General features: G+C 34.0%; 5 protein-coding genes across 5 annotated transcripts; 3 read left to right on the top strand and 2 right to left on the bottom strand. All coding sequences in view use genetic code 12, as the record gives it.

Moving 5' to 3' along the window:
• Positions 1-60: 60 nt before the first annotated feature.
• J8A68_002477 (uncharacterized protein) lies at positions 61-3627 on the top strand (the record flags this gene model as incomplete). The annotated part of the gene is made up of 1 exon (XM_049406232.1): positions 61-3627. The coding sequence occupies one exon, from the start codon at positions 61-63 to the stop codon at positions 3625-3627; it is 3567 nt and encodes a 1188-aa protein (XP_049264208.1).
• A 788-nt stretch (positions 3628-4415) lies between these two features.
• AVT4 (Avt4p) lies at positions 4416-6371 on the top strand (the record flags this gene model as incomplete). The annotated part of the gene is made up of 1 exon (XM_049406231.1): positions 4416-6371. One exon carries the CDS (start codon positions 4416-4418, stop codon positions 6369-6371), a length of 1956 nt encoding a protein of 651 aa, XP_049264207.1.
• A 97-nt stretch (positions 6372-6468) lies between these two features.
• On the bottom strand, positions 6469-7092 carry J8A68_002475 (uncharacterized protein; the record flags this gene model as incomplete). The annotated part of the gene is made up of 1 exon (XM_049406229.1): positions 6469-7092. One exon carries the CDS (start codon positions 7090-7092, stop codon positions 6469-6471), a length of 624 nt encoding a protein of 207 aa, XP_049264206.1.
• A 355-nt stretch (positions 7093-7447) lies between these two features.
• J8A68_002474 (uncharacterized protein) lies at positions 7448-10091 on the bottom strand (the record flags this gene model as incomplete). Its single annotated transcript, XM_049406228.1, has 2 exons — positions 7448-9900; positions 10067-10091. The coding sequence occupies 2 exons, from the start codon at positions 10089-10091 to the stop codon at positions 7448-7450; spliced, it is 2478 nt and encodes an 825-aa protein (XP_049264205.1).
• A 2402-nt stretch (positions 10092-12493) lies between these two features.
• MLH3 (mismatch repair protein) lies at positions 12494-14566 on the top strand (the record flags this gene model as incomplete). Its single annotated transcript, XM_049406227.1, has 1 exon — positions 12494-14566. One exon carries the CDS (start codon positions 12494-12496, stop codon positions 14564-14566), a length of 2073 nt encoding a protein of 690 aa, XP_049264204.1.
• Between the last annotated feature and the right edge of the window lie 923 nt (positions 14567-15489).

The raw sequence follows: 15489 nt of genomic DNA, 5'->3' as shown, positions 1-15489 counted from the left end.
CTTTTTCTTTCTGGTGTTTAAAGAGAATATATCCCTACAGAAAGACATCATACTTAAATCATGGGGTTCTTTTCAAGACTAAGATCTGACAAGACAGCCTTACAACCACCACCACCACCTGATCTGAAAGGGAAAGGTCATACTAGACTGTCATTTAGATCCAATTCATTTACAGGAAGCGAATTCCTGTCAACTGCATCTGACTCATCTCATACTTCATCTGAATCTATGGGATTTAATTCTTCAAACCAGCAACAACATCATCAATCAAAATCATCAAAATTTTCATCTAAACCAAAGACTGAAACTTCTTCAACTGCATTTCCTTCAACTCCAAACAAAAAGAAATTCCTTCAAAGACCTCAATCTGAAATAGTCACTAGTAAACAACAATATAGTCCAATACCAGTAGGAAAATTACGTAGTTCAAAGGAATTACCAACCCCTTCTAAACATAGAAGTCCAAGTCGTAAACCTCCAACTGACGATTTCATAGATAGTCCAACACCGCAACAAAACTCTGATCCAATGATAAACATAAACAAGTTAAGAACATCTCCATTGCTTCCAATGTCGCCTTCACAACAACAACATGATGCTCAACAAGAATTTATTGAACCGCTACCAAGTCGCATTCCTAGAAAGAAATCACCGTTATCTCAAGTGCATACAGAACAAATGGATTTTTCTCAAGATTTCCAATATAAAACATTAAGACCTTCAACTCCTAAACAACTGCTGCTTTCTCCAAAAACACCCAAAAATCCAATTGTTGAAATTCCTCAGCCACCTTTTGCAAATCCACATCCAATAAATGGTCTGGAAAACTCAAGTCCAACGTCTCAATTCAACTTCAATCCTGCTTCATCATCTGCTTATTCACAATCTCAACAATTTTCATCTCAAAAGCCAGCTGCTAGACAAGGCTCGAACCCTAGTGAAGGAGGTGACTCTTCTGAAGAAGATCTTCGGAGTTCTGTTTCTACATTACCCCCAACTCAACATCCATATTATGAACAATGGAAACAATATTACGAAACTTTAGCTGCTCAATTTGCACAACAACAACAACAAGCTAATGGTGACAACTCCCAAGCACCCCCAGTTAATCCAATGATGTTTATGCAAATGCCATTTGTGTACAATCCGTTTGCACCTCCCCATGGAAGTCCAGGTAATGGAATGGCAACAATGAACTATCTGACTTCACAATTACCTGATCCAGCACTTATGTATCAACAACAACAGCTCTTCCATTCTCAATCACAATTAAGTGGTTCTTCATATCCAAGTCTGGCCATCCAATCTCCTATTGAGGGCGTACGTCCACAATTTGAATTCCCAGAACAACCGCAACATGATTATTTAACTTCGTATAAGAAATCTAAGAATATGCAAACTGAAATCATCAATGAAGATAATGAATTAGTTTCCAACTCAAGAAAATCAACAGTTAAATCTAATAGATATCCTTCTGCTCCATCTAGTTTTATTAGAAAAGACGTTACTAACATTGGTAATCATATGAGAGTTTCATCAGTTGAACTGAATTTCAAACCAAATGAATTCCAAATCTATGATGAAGAGGATGGTGATAGTGATAAAAGTAGATCTGTTTCATATAGTAGCACAGGATTCTCTTCTCCTTCTGATAGTACTGGTTCAATTGCAAAATTACTGCAAATGAGTTTAACTGATAGAAAAAGAGAATTATCAAGACATATTTCCGATTATAATAAATTTTTATTTGGAAATGGGGATGAGGATAGTGAATCCGAAGAAGAATTAGGAAATCATAACAAAACAAAAGATTCTCAGAATGACGAAGATAAAACTTTAATTGCTGATAAGGCTCCACCTGTTGATCATCAATTACCAACTCCAACTTCTGAAGATGGTTTAAGTGCCAAGGACTCTTCAAATTCTGTTTCCGAAACTTCTTCAGTCAATTCAATTCAAAGTGATGGTCCTGATAAATTCATTGTAGGTGAATTAAAACCAAAAGTTAAATCACCAAATAGAAGACAATCAAATGTTTCTCCAGCAACGGTACGTGATGTTAAGAAGGAAGCTAAACCGGTAGTGAAGGGAAATAGCGTCTATTCATCATATCCGTATAATACTAGTGTGACTAGTTTGACTATGGGTATGCCACCTCCACCACAATCCAGAAGTATGGAACCTGTGTATATGGCCGCTTCTTATTCTAACCCAATGTTATCAGTACCAACTGAGTATAATGGAAGTACTACTAGTTTCGGTCATAATAGAAGACAAAGTATTGCCACTGCTGAAGCCAAAAGAAGATCAATGATTGGTCTTAATGGATATCTTGATGCTCCTGTGATTAATAAGAGAAATAGTATGCCAATGTTTGGTGCATATCAACAACAACCACAAGCTCCAAGAATTACAGAACCAATTATTGCTAAAAAGATTCAAGATTTTATTAAGTTACGTAACGTTATTGCGTCTGGAAATAAAACAATTGAATATAGATTATATTGGGTTAAGATGTTGGTTACTGCTATTAATTACAAACTTTATGCATATATTAACATTAAAGGTGATCCAATTCAACCTGAACAAGGTCCAAGTAATAAACTTCTTTTCATCAAATCTATGGAAACTCAACTCACTAAATTATTAAAAGAATTTGAGAGTGGTAGAATTGAAAGGGAAGGTGTTGAATCTGAACTTTATTTTGTTTATGCATCATTATTAAAACAAGATTTTGTTGCATCTCATAATCAAGATTTTGGATTTGAAAAGGATGCTGTTAGGGCTATTGAATATTATGAAAAAGTTTTAGAAGTTAATCCAAAAGATTTCAAAGCATTATATAAAATTGGTGAAATTCATGAATATGACTTTGAAGGTCAATTTGAAAGAGCAGTGGAATTCTATACTGAAGCAGCAAAATTCGGTTATAATAGAGCTATTTTCAAGATTTCTATGCTTTATTTACATGTGCCTGAACTTAGATCAGTTAAGTTTTTGAAATATTTACACGGGTTGTCAAATATTGAATTAAAGGATGTTAGATTAGATGAAGAAGATTTTGAAGAAATGCAAGAAATTGTTGGTTTAGCAAGTTATGAATTAGGTAGAATATATGAAGGACTTTATCCTGGTGATTTATCAATGGAAGATGATTTCATTTTAAGATCAGTTGAAATTGCTCCAGTTAATTATGCCAAGAGTTTGACATATTATAATAAAGCTGCTAAACTAGATTGTTTATTGGCTCAAGTTCGTTTAGGTATAGTTTATGAAAAGGGAGAATTAAACCGTCAACAAAATCCAAATAAATCAATCCAATGGTTTATCAAAGCATCTTCATCTCCATTATCATTCAAGAGACATCCTGAAGCAATGATTGGTTTAGCTAGATGGTATTTAAGAGGAAGCGATGGACTGAACAAACATATTCCGGTTCCAGCTCCTGAAAAGGCGGTGATCTGGTGTGATCGTGCTATTAAAGAGTTTAATTCCGCAGATGCAATGTTTATGATGGGTGAGTTATCAGAAATGGGATTCACTGGTTCAAACCCCCAAACTTGGTACAAGAAGTCATATGATATGGGTTTTGAACCTGCAGCTGAGAAGTTGGGACTTGTTGAATAGAAGGTGGTCGGTAGTTAGGGTTTGCATTCGCTCTTTTACAAAAGACATTTTTTACATCATAGAACACACAATAAAAGGTTTTATTGTGATTATTGTTTTGCTTTTTTTTTATTTAATTTATTTTTAGTTTGTTGAACGTTTTATCGTTGATTGTCTTTTATTTGACTTTATTGGTGAGTTTATTTGCAACTTTACAAAGTGTTTATGTATATTAATATTTCACAGGTTTTACTTTTTTTATTTATAGTAATTAATAATTATTTTCATTTTATTGCAATATAAATTAATGTGGTTGGAATAACTTTAGTTTATATCTCTGTTTTGTTCTTGGTGTGTCTGTCTGTATGTCTGTCTGTCTTGTTGGGAGTGTAGTAGTAATATGCAATTTTTTCAAGTAACTATTACCCCTTGTTCTGTTTCTACCATGACAGACTGCAACATGAGACCGTCTTGGACCAAAAATGATTTTTTTTTTTTGGCTGGAGTTCCGCTCACACACCAAATCTCGCCTAGTTTCCTAAGACGGGAAAAAGATTCCGCATCTCTTTCTCGTGGCAATTTTAGTGGGAAATGAGATTCTTCTTATCTTTAATGTTGAAACTTCCGTTCCGTGTTATCTCCTTTTTAAATCTGTCAATTCATTAATAATATTAAACAATCGCATTCTTATATTTTTGCATTATTTACTAAGTCCTAGTAAGTTCCCAATAGCTACGTTGCCAATAGTTCCCCCCCTTCCCCCTTCCGTTGTGCCCCACTCCTAATTCATTTGCTAACGAATTTTCATAATGACCGAACACAGAGACATTGATTCAAAACGAAGGAGATCCATTGCATTACTTACAAAGCCAGCACTTACACCATCCCCATATTCCATGTCACCAAATCGAAATTCACCGATGGGATTGGCATCTTCATACGCAGGAAACACACAATTCATGAAATCATTCTCAGATCGTGAAGATGAGAATGCAGTAGGGGCGATCGAAACCGAATCATCAAATCATTCATCAAGATCAAATTTATCAGATACCCCTCAGCCTCCTTCTCCTCCTCACCAAGAGCTTAACTTGTCTGCAGGGTTGGACAATCCCATCTTAATTCAGAAAGTAGCTAAACATTTACCACAGGAAGATTCCTTGTCTCAAGAAGGTGGTGATATCGTTCGAGATCTTTATAAGATCGGACACGAGTCTAGAAACACCCCTGAACTCAGAAGAGCAAGAAGTTTCTCTTCTGAAGATTTAGGTCGTCTGTCTAGGAGATCAAGTACAAGTGCAAGTTCCATAAATGTTCCAGGTGGATTTCGTCGTGAATTTTTAATTCAACAATCTACAAAATTCAATGCAGAATCTGTTCGTACTCAAACTCCTAATTTCTTAACTAGGAACTTTATTGAATTCTTGAGTGTATATGGTAATTTTGCCGGTGAAGAGTTGGAAGATGAAGAGAATGTTGCCAATCATTATAAATATCTTTTACCTTCGGAAGAAATGCCTTTAATTGAGGAAAATTTCAATCCAAAAGGAACTGCAACTGATAAAAAGGCATATTTCTTATTATTAAAAGCATTCATTGGAACTGGTGTCCTTTTTCTTCCCAAGGCGTTCTCGAATGGTGGGTTAGTATTCTCCATTGTGACTTTGTTGTTTTTTGCAGCACTCTCATATTGGTGTTATTTGATTTTGGTTTATGCAAAGACTGCAGTTAAGGTATCGAGTTTTGCAGAACTTGGATTGAAGTTATATGGAAATTGGTTGCAAAGATTAATTCTTTCTTCAATTGTTATTTCACAAATGGGTTTTGTAGCTGCATATATTGTTTTCACTTCGGAGAATTTACGTGCATTTATTGTTAATTTAAGTGGATACAATACTGAAGATTTACCTATATTTTGGTTTATTATGGGCCAAGTGTTGGTGATTACTCCCTTGGCCTTGATTAGAGATATTACGAAATTATCATTACTGGCAGTGTTGGCCAATTTTTTTATTCTTACTGGATTAGTAACTGTGTTATATTTTATCTTTTATGAATGGTTATTAACTAATAATGGACACTTTGGAAATAATATTGAATACTTCTTTAATGAGTCCGAATTTTCATTATTCATTGGAACTGCAATCTTTGCATTTGAAGGAATTGGTTTAATTATTCCAATTCAAGAATCTATGATTTATCCAAATAATTTCCCAAAGGTATTAGGACAAGTTATTTTAACCATCTCCATTGCATTTATTGTTATTGGAAGTTTAGGATATTTAACCTTTGGAGATAATATCCATACTGTGATTTTATTGAATTTACCACAAGACTCAGTATTGGTCATTATGACTCAATTATTATATTCATTTGCCATTTTATTATCCACTCCATTACAATTATTCCCAGCCATTAGATTAATAGAATCCAAACTTTTCTTCATGAGTGGTAAACAGTCCATAACCGTCAAATGGCTCAAGAACTGTTTTAGAACTTTGTTCGTTTTGTTGATTGCATATATTGCCTTGATTGGTGGACGAAATTTGGATAAATTCGTTTCATTCGTTGGTTGCTTTGCATGTATACCTTTGGTTTATATGTATCCGCCAATTTTGCATTTAAAGAGTTGTTGTAATATTCATGACGGTTTACTGACTCAAGAAAAATCATCCAGATATTGGTTGGGTGTTTTAGATTACGTCTTAGTCCTCATTGGAGGTGTAGCCATGGTCTATACAACTTATCAGATCTTGGCTCTTTAGAAAATGTTAAAAAATATTTATAAAATGCATTTTTAAATTAATATATAAATAAAACTAGTATTAATACATAATTACTTTCGGCCGCCAGGGTTTTGGTTTATGGCCATATGTCCTTTAAAGCTTCTCTAAAATCATGAATTCCACTTTCAATAGATTTGTTGGTGTTGACCAATCCAGCGTCTAATTCTTTCTTAAATTGTTCATAATTTTCAAGTAATGTTTGTCTTTGACTATGAAATTCTGGAACATTTTCTTTTTCCAATTGATTGTATTTCTTAACGATTGAACAATAGGTATTTGGCATATAATAACTCAAGGCAACACCACCAAAAACAGTAGGAGCGGCAAATCTTAATGGCAAACTCTTCCTTCTAACCAAAATACTTCCTGATAAAGCAATAGTTAAAATATAAATTAATCCAGGTAAGACTGGGTCTTGAACAATACTATGATATTCCAGTTTAATACTGGTCCATTCGTTATTGAATGCAGATTTTTGAGTCTCGAGTTCAGCATCAGCTAAGGAAAGCTTATCGTGTAAATAGTGTCTGATTGAGTTGGTATATTTTTCTAAAATTGGTGTTGTACGAATAGCCATACCTTCAACAAATGAGGCATGATGGACTGATTCTTGTTCTTTTAATTCGGTAGATATGGCTTGGTTGGTACCGGGCTTGGCTATTATCAATTCGTCGTCCTCGTAGAATGATCTTTTTCCCATCTTATCTTAATTTATCTCTGTTTTGTAGAACAGCTAGAAGAGTTTATCTTCGAAATGGTAGCCAAATATTTTTCATCCAATGAAATCTGACAGAGTCGAGAAACTGGAAGAAAAAAATGAAAGCCGCACTTGCCTAATTTGGACCACTGCCAAAATTTGCAGCAAATGAATTAATTTGCACCTACACAGTTTTAATACACAGTAATATAACGGGTTATAATTAACGAAAACTGAATGCATTAAACTACGATCTATATAAAAGCAAAATCCTAAAATACAATTAAAAACCAAATCACAAATTAACAACTACAAAAAATTATCTTCATGTAAAATTTCAATTCAAAAACCTACTCAATTATCTGGAAAAGATCCCCTTCTTCTTCTTCTTAGCTGAACCACCAGCTGTATTAGATTGGGAAATAGTACCTAATGGTTTTGCATCACTACTTCCATAAGTAGGAACTTCAGGCATTTCACCACCCAGAGATTTTCCATTGCTTGATCCGGAAGATTTTCTCGATTCACCAAACAGTGTTATCGGACGATTTGCTCCACCGGCCGAAGGAGGTGCCAGAACGGCCATTCCATTCAAGTTATTGAGTGATTTCCGTTGCGGATGTGTCCCAGGTTGATAATTCAAGGTATTAATCGCAGAAAGCGATTTCCGACTACTTGGCATACCACCTCTACCTCCCATATCCAATCCTTCAAATCCACCATCTAATGGACCCATAGTTGATTTTCGTAATTGTTTCTTAGGCATTGGTTTAAATCTTGGATCGATACCGGCATATCCGTCAACGGGGGATGTTGTGTCATATACCGATTGGCTGACATGATAAGGTTGTTGGTATGGTTGTGCCATGTGTGTTTGAGGCATGGATCCGACTCTTCTAGGTTGTGGAGGTTGAGGTTGAGGTTGGGTGCCAGGATATGATTGATTAAGAGCAACCATTGAACCTGTTGTTCGGATTTGATGAGGTATTTGTTGTTGTTGTTGTTGTTGTTGGTCAGGGTATCCGTACGGAACAAAGTTTCCGTGAGTAGCTGGTCTTGGTTGCATATGGCCATGGACATATCCATTTGGTGGAATTTGGAATGGTTGGGATGCGTCATGGTATGGTTGTTGTGCTGGTAGTAGCTGTTGTTGTTGATAGCTTACTGATGGATGTCTTGGATGTGCTTGTTGATGCGGATGTTGTTCACGTAAAAGTAATGCTTGTTCTCTCCTTTGTAATTCCATTTCCTTTTGAAGCAAGTGAGGTGGTAAATCTTCACTACGAGCGTCGGTAAAGACTTCATTGTTCTCTACAGTTGCAACAACATCTCGATTCAGAACAGGTTCATAATGGACATTTGCTGCCAACTCTGCCAAATCTGCCAAAGTATCAGGAGGTAATCCTGAATCATCCGAAGCAGGTGTAGGTTGTTGGGCTGGGATAGACACAGAAGAAGAATCTGATGAAGATGTAGCATGCTTATGTTGTTGTTTTTTACTATGGTATTGGACTTCCAAATTTCTGACTCTTTCTTCATGTTGGCATTGTAATAACTTTGCTCTTTTATCATAATCATATTGTAATGAGGCTAATCTTGCTTCTGATTGAGAAATTATTTGTTCGATGTCTTTCAAAGTTTTCTCATGGTTTAATATGTCACTATCTAATTTACTCTTTATGGCTGCTAAATTCTTCACGTTGGTATCTAATTCGTTTTCTTTTAATGACAAGCTCATAATTTCATCTTCTAACATCTGAGTTTTCTTCGATGTACCATTTGAATTTGAATCAATGTTTCTATTGAATAAGATTGAAGTTCCGGAATTTATCTTGCTATATTGACACATAGTAGAATACAAATTCTCCAAGTATGGAGTTCTAATACCATTATCATCACCTAATAAAATTGGTTGCAAAAGTAATAAATCAAGATCCAAGTCATATCTATGGTAGTAATTATAAAACAAATACGGCGAATTGATATACTTGTCATTCTTATCGGTTTTGGGATAATATTTGGACCAAGTACTTAACAAATTAGCTTCATTTTCAAATCCTTTAACCAATTTACATCCCATCTTTTTGATAAGCTTCAATAATTCATTGATTAGACCTGTTATCAAGGGCTTGCATAAAATTTGATTAGATAAATCTTCTGGGAATTCTGATTCGAATATAATCATTAAGGGATTGAATATTATACGAGGTAATGCCAATTTCCATTGATATGTCATAAATTCCTTTGGTGTTAAAGATTTCAATAAACTAATTGAACTTTTAGAATCCTCTTGAGCATCTTGTAATAATTTATAAACACGCTGATAATTACGATTAGATGTTAATGTTTTAGATCCCAAACTAGTACCAAAATAAATCCTGGTATCATTATTTCTAGTTTGATGAGAATATTTATTAGATGAAGTTACTCTAACATCACTCTCATTCATTAAAGACATGACTGCGGTATTTGATAAAGTCATTTGAATAAATGGTTCAAGGTTTATATAACCAGTCAGTTCAACTAAGATGATAGTATCTTTATCCACTAAAGGGGTGATTGTGACCAAAGTCGTTTGGAAATCTTGTAACGAAGGACAACTTAATATGATTATATCATAGGTATTATTGTTTGGAATTTCTTCAGTAGAATTATAAATGTGATGAGGTGTATAATGAGAATTTCCAAGGTATTTGGATTCCCATGATATTGGTCGTGTTCTGACTATATCTGGATTAACAATGCTAACTTCAACAGATTTTGTCTGATAAAATCTCCATGCATAAAATGCCACATTCGCATTGGTTCCAACTAGAAAAACCTTTTTGTTAGTATGATAAATGTCTTACATATACGAGCTAGGAGGTGTACGAAAGGAGGTTTTAAAAAAATCAAATTTTTCTTTGGGAACACCCTTAATTTGGAAGTATATTGTACACCCACCTTTACAACGCGTGTCATCTTGTAAAATACATACTTGCTAATAACTGAACTGCTGACATCTTTGGTTTCTTTGACTTGTAAGAATGTTATGAAGAACTAATAAAATGCAATTTGGTAAAAGAAAACTCCTTAAAAAAACGATTGACTAAATTTGAAAAAATGAAAAAAAATTGTATCTTATTTTTTTTTCACTTTGGATGGGTTTGAATGTCTGTCTGTCTGGCTGGTTAAACTGCTGTCTTCTTCTCTTTCTGACTGCTTTCTATCTATATATCTATTTCTTCTGTCTTTCTCAATCTCACCTGGTTACTGCTATGAATATCAAAAAAAAAATTCTAAAGAAAATTGTTGTGTCAAATAAAAATTCGCTTATAATACTTTTTTTATTAATTTTTTTTTTTTTTTGGCTTTCTGTTTTTTTATTTTTGGCGTTGGGACTTTTTTTTTTTAATTAATTATTAATTATTTTTTAGAGTTATGATTATTATTTTTTGTTGTTGTATAAATAATAAAAATATTTTTTCACAGGTACTACTTTATAAGAAAAATAAATAATAATTTAATTTAATCTTTTTTTAGAAAGGGAGTAGGGGGGGACGGGGACGAGGGGGTGTGGGTAATACGGAAGATAAAGTTTCCTGGTTGACTGTGAAACGAATGAACAATTGTAAACGGAAACAGGTAAATGCTAGATAACCGTCTTCTGTCACTTAACACCCTTAAAATAATGTAAGTTTGTTAAAGCTTCCTTTTATAAATCAAAAGAATCTGAAAAAGAAGGTGAAAAATTATTTTAATTTGGAAGAGACCAAAATATTCATTTATGAAACTTTTTTTTTTTAATTTCATTAATTTTAAAGTAAGAAAAAAGTCAAACAGATTAGTAAGAATAGAATATATACATATAGAGAGAGGGATAGAGAGAGATAGGATAATACAAGAACAAATGTACAACTTTCTTAATCAAATATTATTTAATTACATCATCAACAAAGAATAACCAGTTGCAGGTTATCTATCCATTAAATTTTAATCATCTGGTTATGGAATTCATTTGATCAGATACATAGTAACACCCCACCCCCTTTATCTCTCTTCTGTTGCTCTCGGAGAAAATCTAGGTGTGACCTTCAGAACTGTCATGAGCCTCTCTTGAAGGTGTTTGTATATTGTGCAAATCAACTAGAGGGTTTATATAATTCTTTTTTCATCTATTAATAGATCTGAAATCGATGCGTTTCCTACTTCTCTTACGCCTACCTACATATAGTTACTTTCTGAATGGGGCTATATTTATTCCCCATTTTGATAGATTTTTAACTGCGAGTTTCTAGAACCAAAAAAAAATTTTTTTTTTTGTTTGAAATTTTTAAAATTGTCGCGTAAATTTATTTCCATTTTATTTTTTCAATTAAAAAGTCGTGTATTAGAATTTAAGCATTAATGTATGGATTCTTTCTTAAAACTTGATTATTATGATATGCTAACACAACAACCACAACAATCACAACCACAATAACAAAAAAGCCTAAGTAGGACAGGCTTTTATTCACACATTCCTATGAGAGACCTACTTACAAGAAGTCGCCTGTGCCATTGTCAGACACGGTAACCATTTATGCAAACGATCGGTCCCGTGCAACATCGCCCTGTAAATCCGCCAACTGCAATTTTTTTTTTTGTTGGATTTTTTTTCCACCACCTTATTTTGTATTCCACTTGATTTTGTGTGTCTTGGTGTTATATAGAACTTGGGGCTATGCTAGCAATGCTACGTCAGTTGCTATGGTAATCCATGCGAGTAATTAACTAGAAGTATTTTCTACCGTAACTAGATTAACTGGTTTTGAGCGCAATTCAACACCATTGTTGTTCACCTTTAAACAATGAAACTTACTTGCACAATCCAACAAACACAATAACGGATAACATTATTTTATACGAGAACAAAATTTTCCGATTTTTCCGATTTTTTCAACAATTTATAGATTCTTTTCATATTTACATTGCAAAATATTAGATTATAGAAATATGAAATATTCACATAGGAATAACAACTTTGGAGAAACCCATTTCTACTGGTTCCTTAAAAGTAATGAAGGTGAATTTGTTAGGTGATATAGTAAAGAAATAGCCTAGTCTAGACTGTTTCTGTGCTATTATTTGGCTTACAGAATGCCTCTTTTTACATGTTCCCAAGGTGATGAGTTCTGGAGTGGCTGATTGCAATTTATGTTTACTACTGTAAAGCCTCACTTGTTGACTTTACCACCACAAAGACGTTGTCGTCCACAATAAGGTTTCGCTTAGGGTCGTGCAAGCGTCATTTTTCATCTCTTGTAGTTTCTCAATTGGTGCTACAAAAATCTTGATCTACTGTTGCTGTTTCCTTTTCATATGCAGCAATACTGATTGGTACGCTAGAGAAGGGATGTTATATAGGAGATAATAGATCGATATAATGTCGACTCATTCTTCAAGAATTATTCGATTGAGACTGTCAATACTCAATCAATTACAGTCTCAAGTCCAACTAAATTCGATTGATCTGATTATTAGAGAACTATTTCAAAATAGCATTGATGCTAATGCAGATGAAATCACTTTAAAAATAGACTTGAAATCACTTAGTGTCTATATCAGGGATAATGGATTGGGTATCCTGCCTGATGAATTAGAATTGGTGAGTCTTAAAAATTATACTTCTAAATTGGCAGCATTACAAGACTTAAAATCAATCGAAACTTTTGGATTTAAAGGTGAGGCATTACATTCCCTTAGCACAATTTCCAATTTGAATATTGTTTCAAAATGCAAATCTCATAATGGATCATACAGTCTACAAATTGCTGATAACAAACGAATTGTTCAATTGGCTAACTCAGACGAGAAAAGGTTTGGCAGGGGACCCAGTTATTTTGAAATTGGTAATCTTGGAGTTTCGGGTACAGTAGTTACTGCAACTAACATATTCGCTAATATGCCAGTTAGAAAAGAGCAAATTCATAATATGTCTATCTATAAGATAATTGATGCTATCAAATTGGTTATTTTGCAATCTTTGATTCAAATCCCAAATATAAAACTATCCCTTTTGTTGATAAATCATGAGAAGTTACAACTAGATCAAATTATAAGATTTGATAATAAGAGTGCAACAAGTAGAGAAATTGCTTATTCAAATTTATTTCAATCTCTATTTGGTATCAGGATTAAATACGAACCTGTTAAAGCAAAATTCAAAGACATTGAAGTATTTGGAATAATTGGAACAAAACCAATAAATACCAAAGCTCATCAATATCTATTCCTCAATAATAGACCATTTGTACCACCAAAGGAAGATTTAAAGTTTTTTAATTCCATATTCTCAAATGCTGGATTTACTGAAGATATTGATGAACAGCTAGTCAGTCCTACTAAAATTAAAGGAAAGGCTTTCCATAAATTTCCTTTCTTCTTAATTAGGATCGATTGTGTTTTGAAAACAGATATACTTTTCCAAGACCCTTCGAAGTTCCTATATCGAACAAATAATTGGACAACTATCAAGAAAATTTTGGAAAAGACTTTTGCTCGATTCTTAGTATCCCATGGTCATATACTCTCTGAGGACTTTAAAAAGACTTCCAAACTGAGATCGCCATCTCCGTTAGAAAGTCCTTCTAGAAAGAGACGATCTGTATCCGAGTTTATTCTACACACAAACGCAAAATTCGGAACTATACGAGATAAAGAGATTGATGATTTAATACGACCTCGAAGCTTTATTCAAAGGGAAAGTTTGCAACCTTTGAAGTTGTTTCCAACGAAGCCTACTCCTCCAGTTATTAACATAGCGGAAGCGTGCTGCGATCATATAAGCAAGTTCGATAAAAGCGTAAACTTTAATAGAAATCATTTAACAAAAGGAAGCTATAGAATCATTAAACAAATAGATAAGAAGTTCATATTAATGACCTTAAAAGAAGATGATGATTCTGTTAGCTTGGTGATCTTGGATCAACATGCTTGTGATGAGAGAATTAAAGTTGAACAAATGTTTCAAGAATTTGTATGTCTACTTACGCAAAACCCAGCATTGAGATTATCCTCTCCTCATAAATTTGATTTATCTTCCCAGGAAATTGAATTGTTCATCCGATTTAAGAATAATTTTCAAATATTTGGAATAGTTTATGACATCACTGATTCGCAAATCCAAATTTCCCATCTACCGTTTCTTTTATTAGAGAAGGTTGCTGATGATTCAGAATTCCTTAAAAACTCACTATTGCAACATTGTTACGATTTGATGAATCATGTCAAGAATTCAGAGTTGAATATCGAGAATTGGTTTGTGGTTGTTCCTCATTTACCTCGAGTTCTAATTGAAATAATTAATTCAAAAGCATGTCGGTCAGCCATTATGTTTGGAGATGAATTGTCTGAAGATGCTATGGCTGAGATTTTAGAGAAATTGAGTACTTGTAAATTACCATTCCAGTGTGCCCATGGAAGACCATCTATAGCACCTCTAACCACTCTTGTATAAAAACTGTTCAGCATTAATTCACTCTAAGCGTGCTATCTTGTTCTGCTTATAGAAATTTATAAATTATTTGAAATTTTTAAAGTTGTGATGAGAACCTTGTTAGGAACAAAGATTTCCAGAAGAATTGTTGCAAATTTGGCTGCAAATTCTTTTTCTAATCACAATGGAATTCCAAATTTATCGACAAAACAGTATCGCAAGGTATTGGCTACTATATTTTCCTAGAGACTGGTTCACTTCATCTAAACATGAGATGATCATCAATCATAGAAAATAAAATCGATGTGAAAAGAGGAAATTTCGTCCAAGAAATTTTATATCACACCTGACCATTTTTTCCCCATCTTTTCTACTTGCGCACCAAAAAAAATTGACGGAACTGGTACTCAGAAACTATATCAAAATTTCACCCATGACATTTAAACTTTGTAGAATGCAAAAATAACAAAAATGGACGAGTCCGGAGTCGAACCGGAGACCTTTCGCATGCTAAGCGAACGCGCTACCAACTACGCCACACGCCCAATGAAAGAATGGTCCCTAGCAGGATCGAACTGCTGATCTCGGCGTTATTAGCACCGCGCCTTAACCAACTGGGCCAAGGGACCTGTTTCTTGTTTCAAAAAAAGTGAAATTAAGATTGATCATGTGTATCGCACGTGATTTCCGAGTGACTTTTGCGTGACATTCACATGACTTTCGCGTGATTTTAGTGTGATTCGCACGTGCACCTGGAGTTTTTTTTTTTTACATATACAATCTGGAGTTTGGCTCAACACAAAAGCAGTTAAGGACATTATGTGTGATGACTACAAGATAATAAAGAAGGACACAACTCAACATTGCCAACATGGTTTACCTTAACTTTTTTTACCGCCATATTTTGCAAAGGTGATTATATCTATTATTCCAAAACCAGATAA

Source organism: Hemisphaericaspora subhashii (assembly GCF_019202705.1).
Source record: "Hemisphaericaspora subhashii strain CBS 10753 chromosome Unknown scaffold72, whole genome shotgun sequence".
Taxonomy (NCBI): Eukaryota; Fungi; Ascomycota; class Pichiomycetes; order Serinales; family Debaryomycetaceae; genus Hemisphaericaspora; species Hemisphaericaspora subhashii.
The sequence above is the reverse complement of the archived record's forward strand: the minus strand, read 5'-3'. Positions and strand labels throughout refer to the sequence as shown.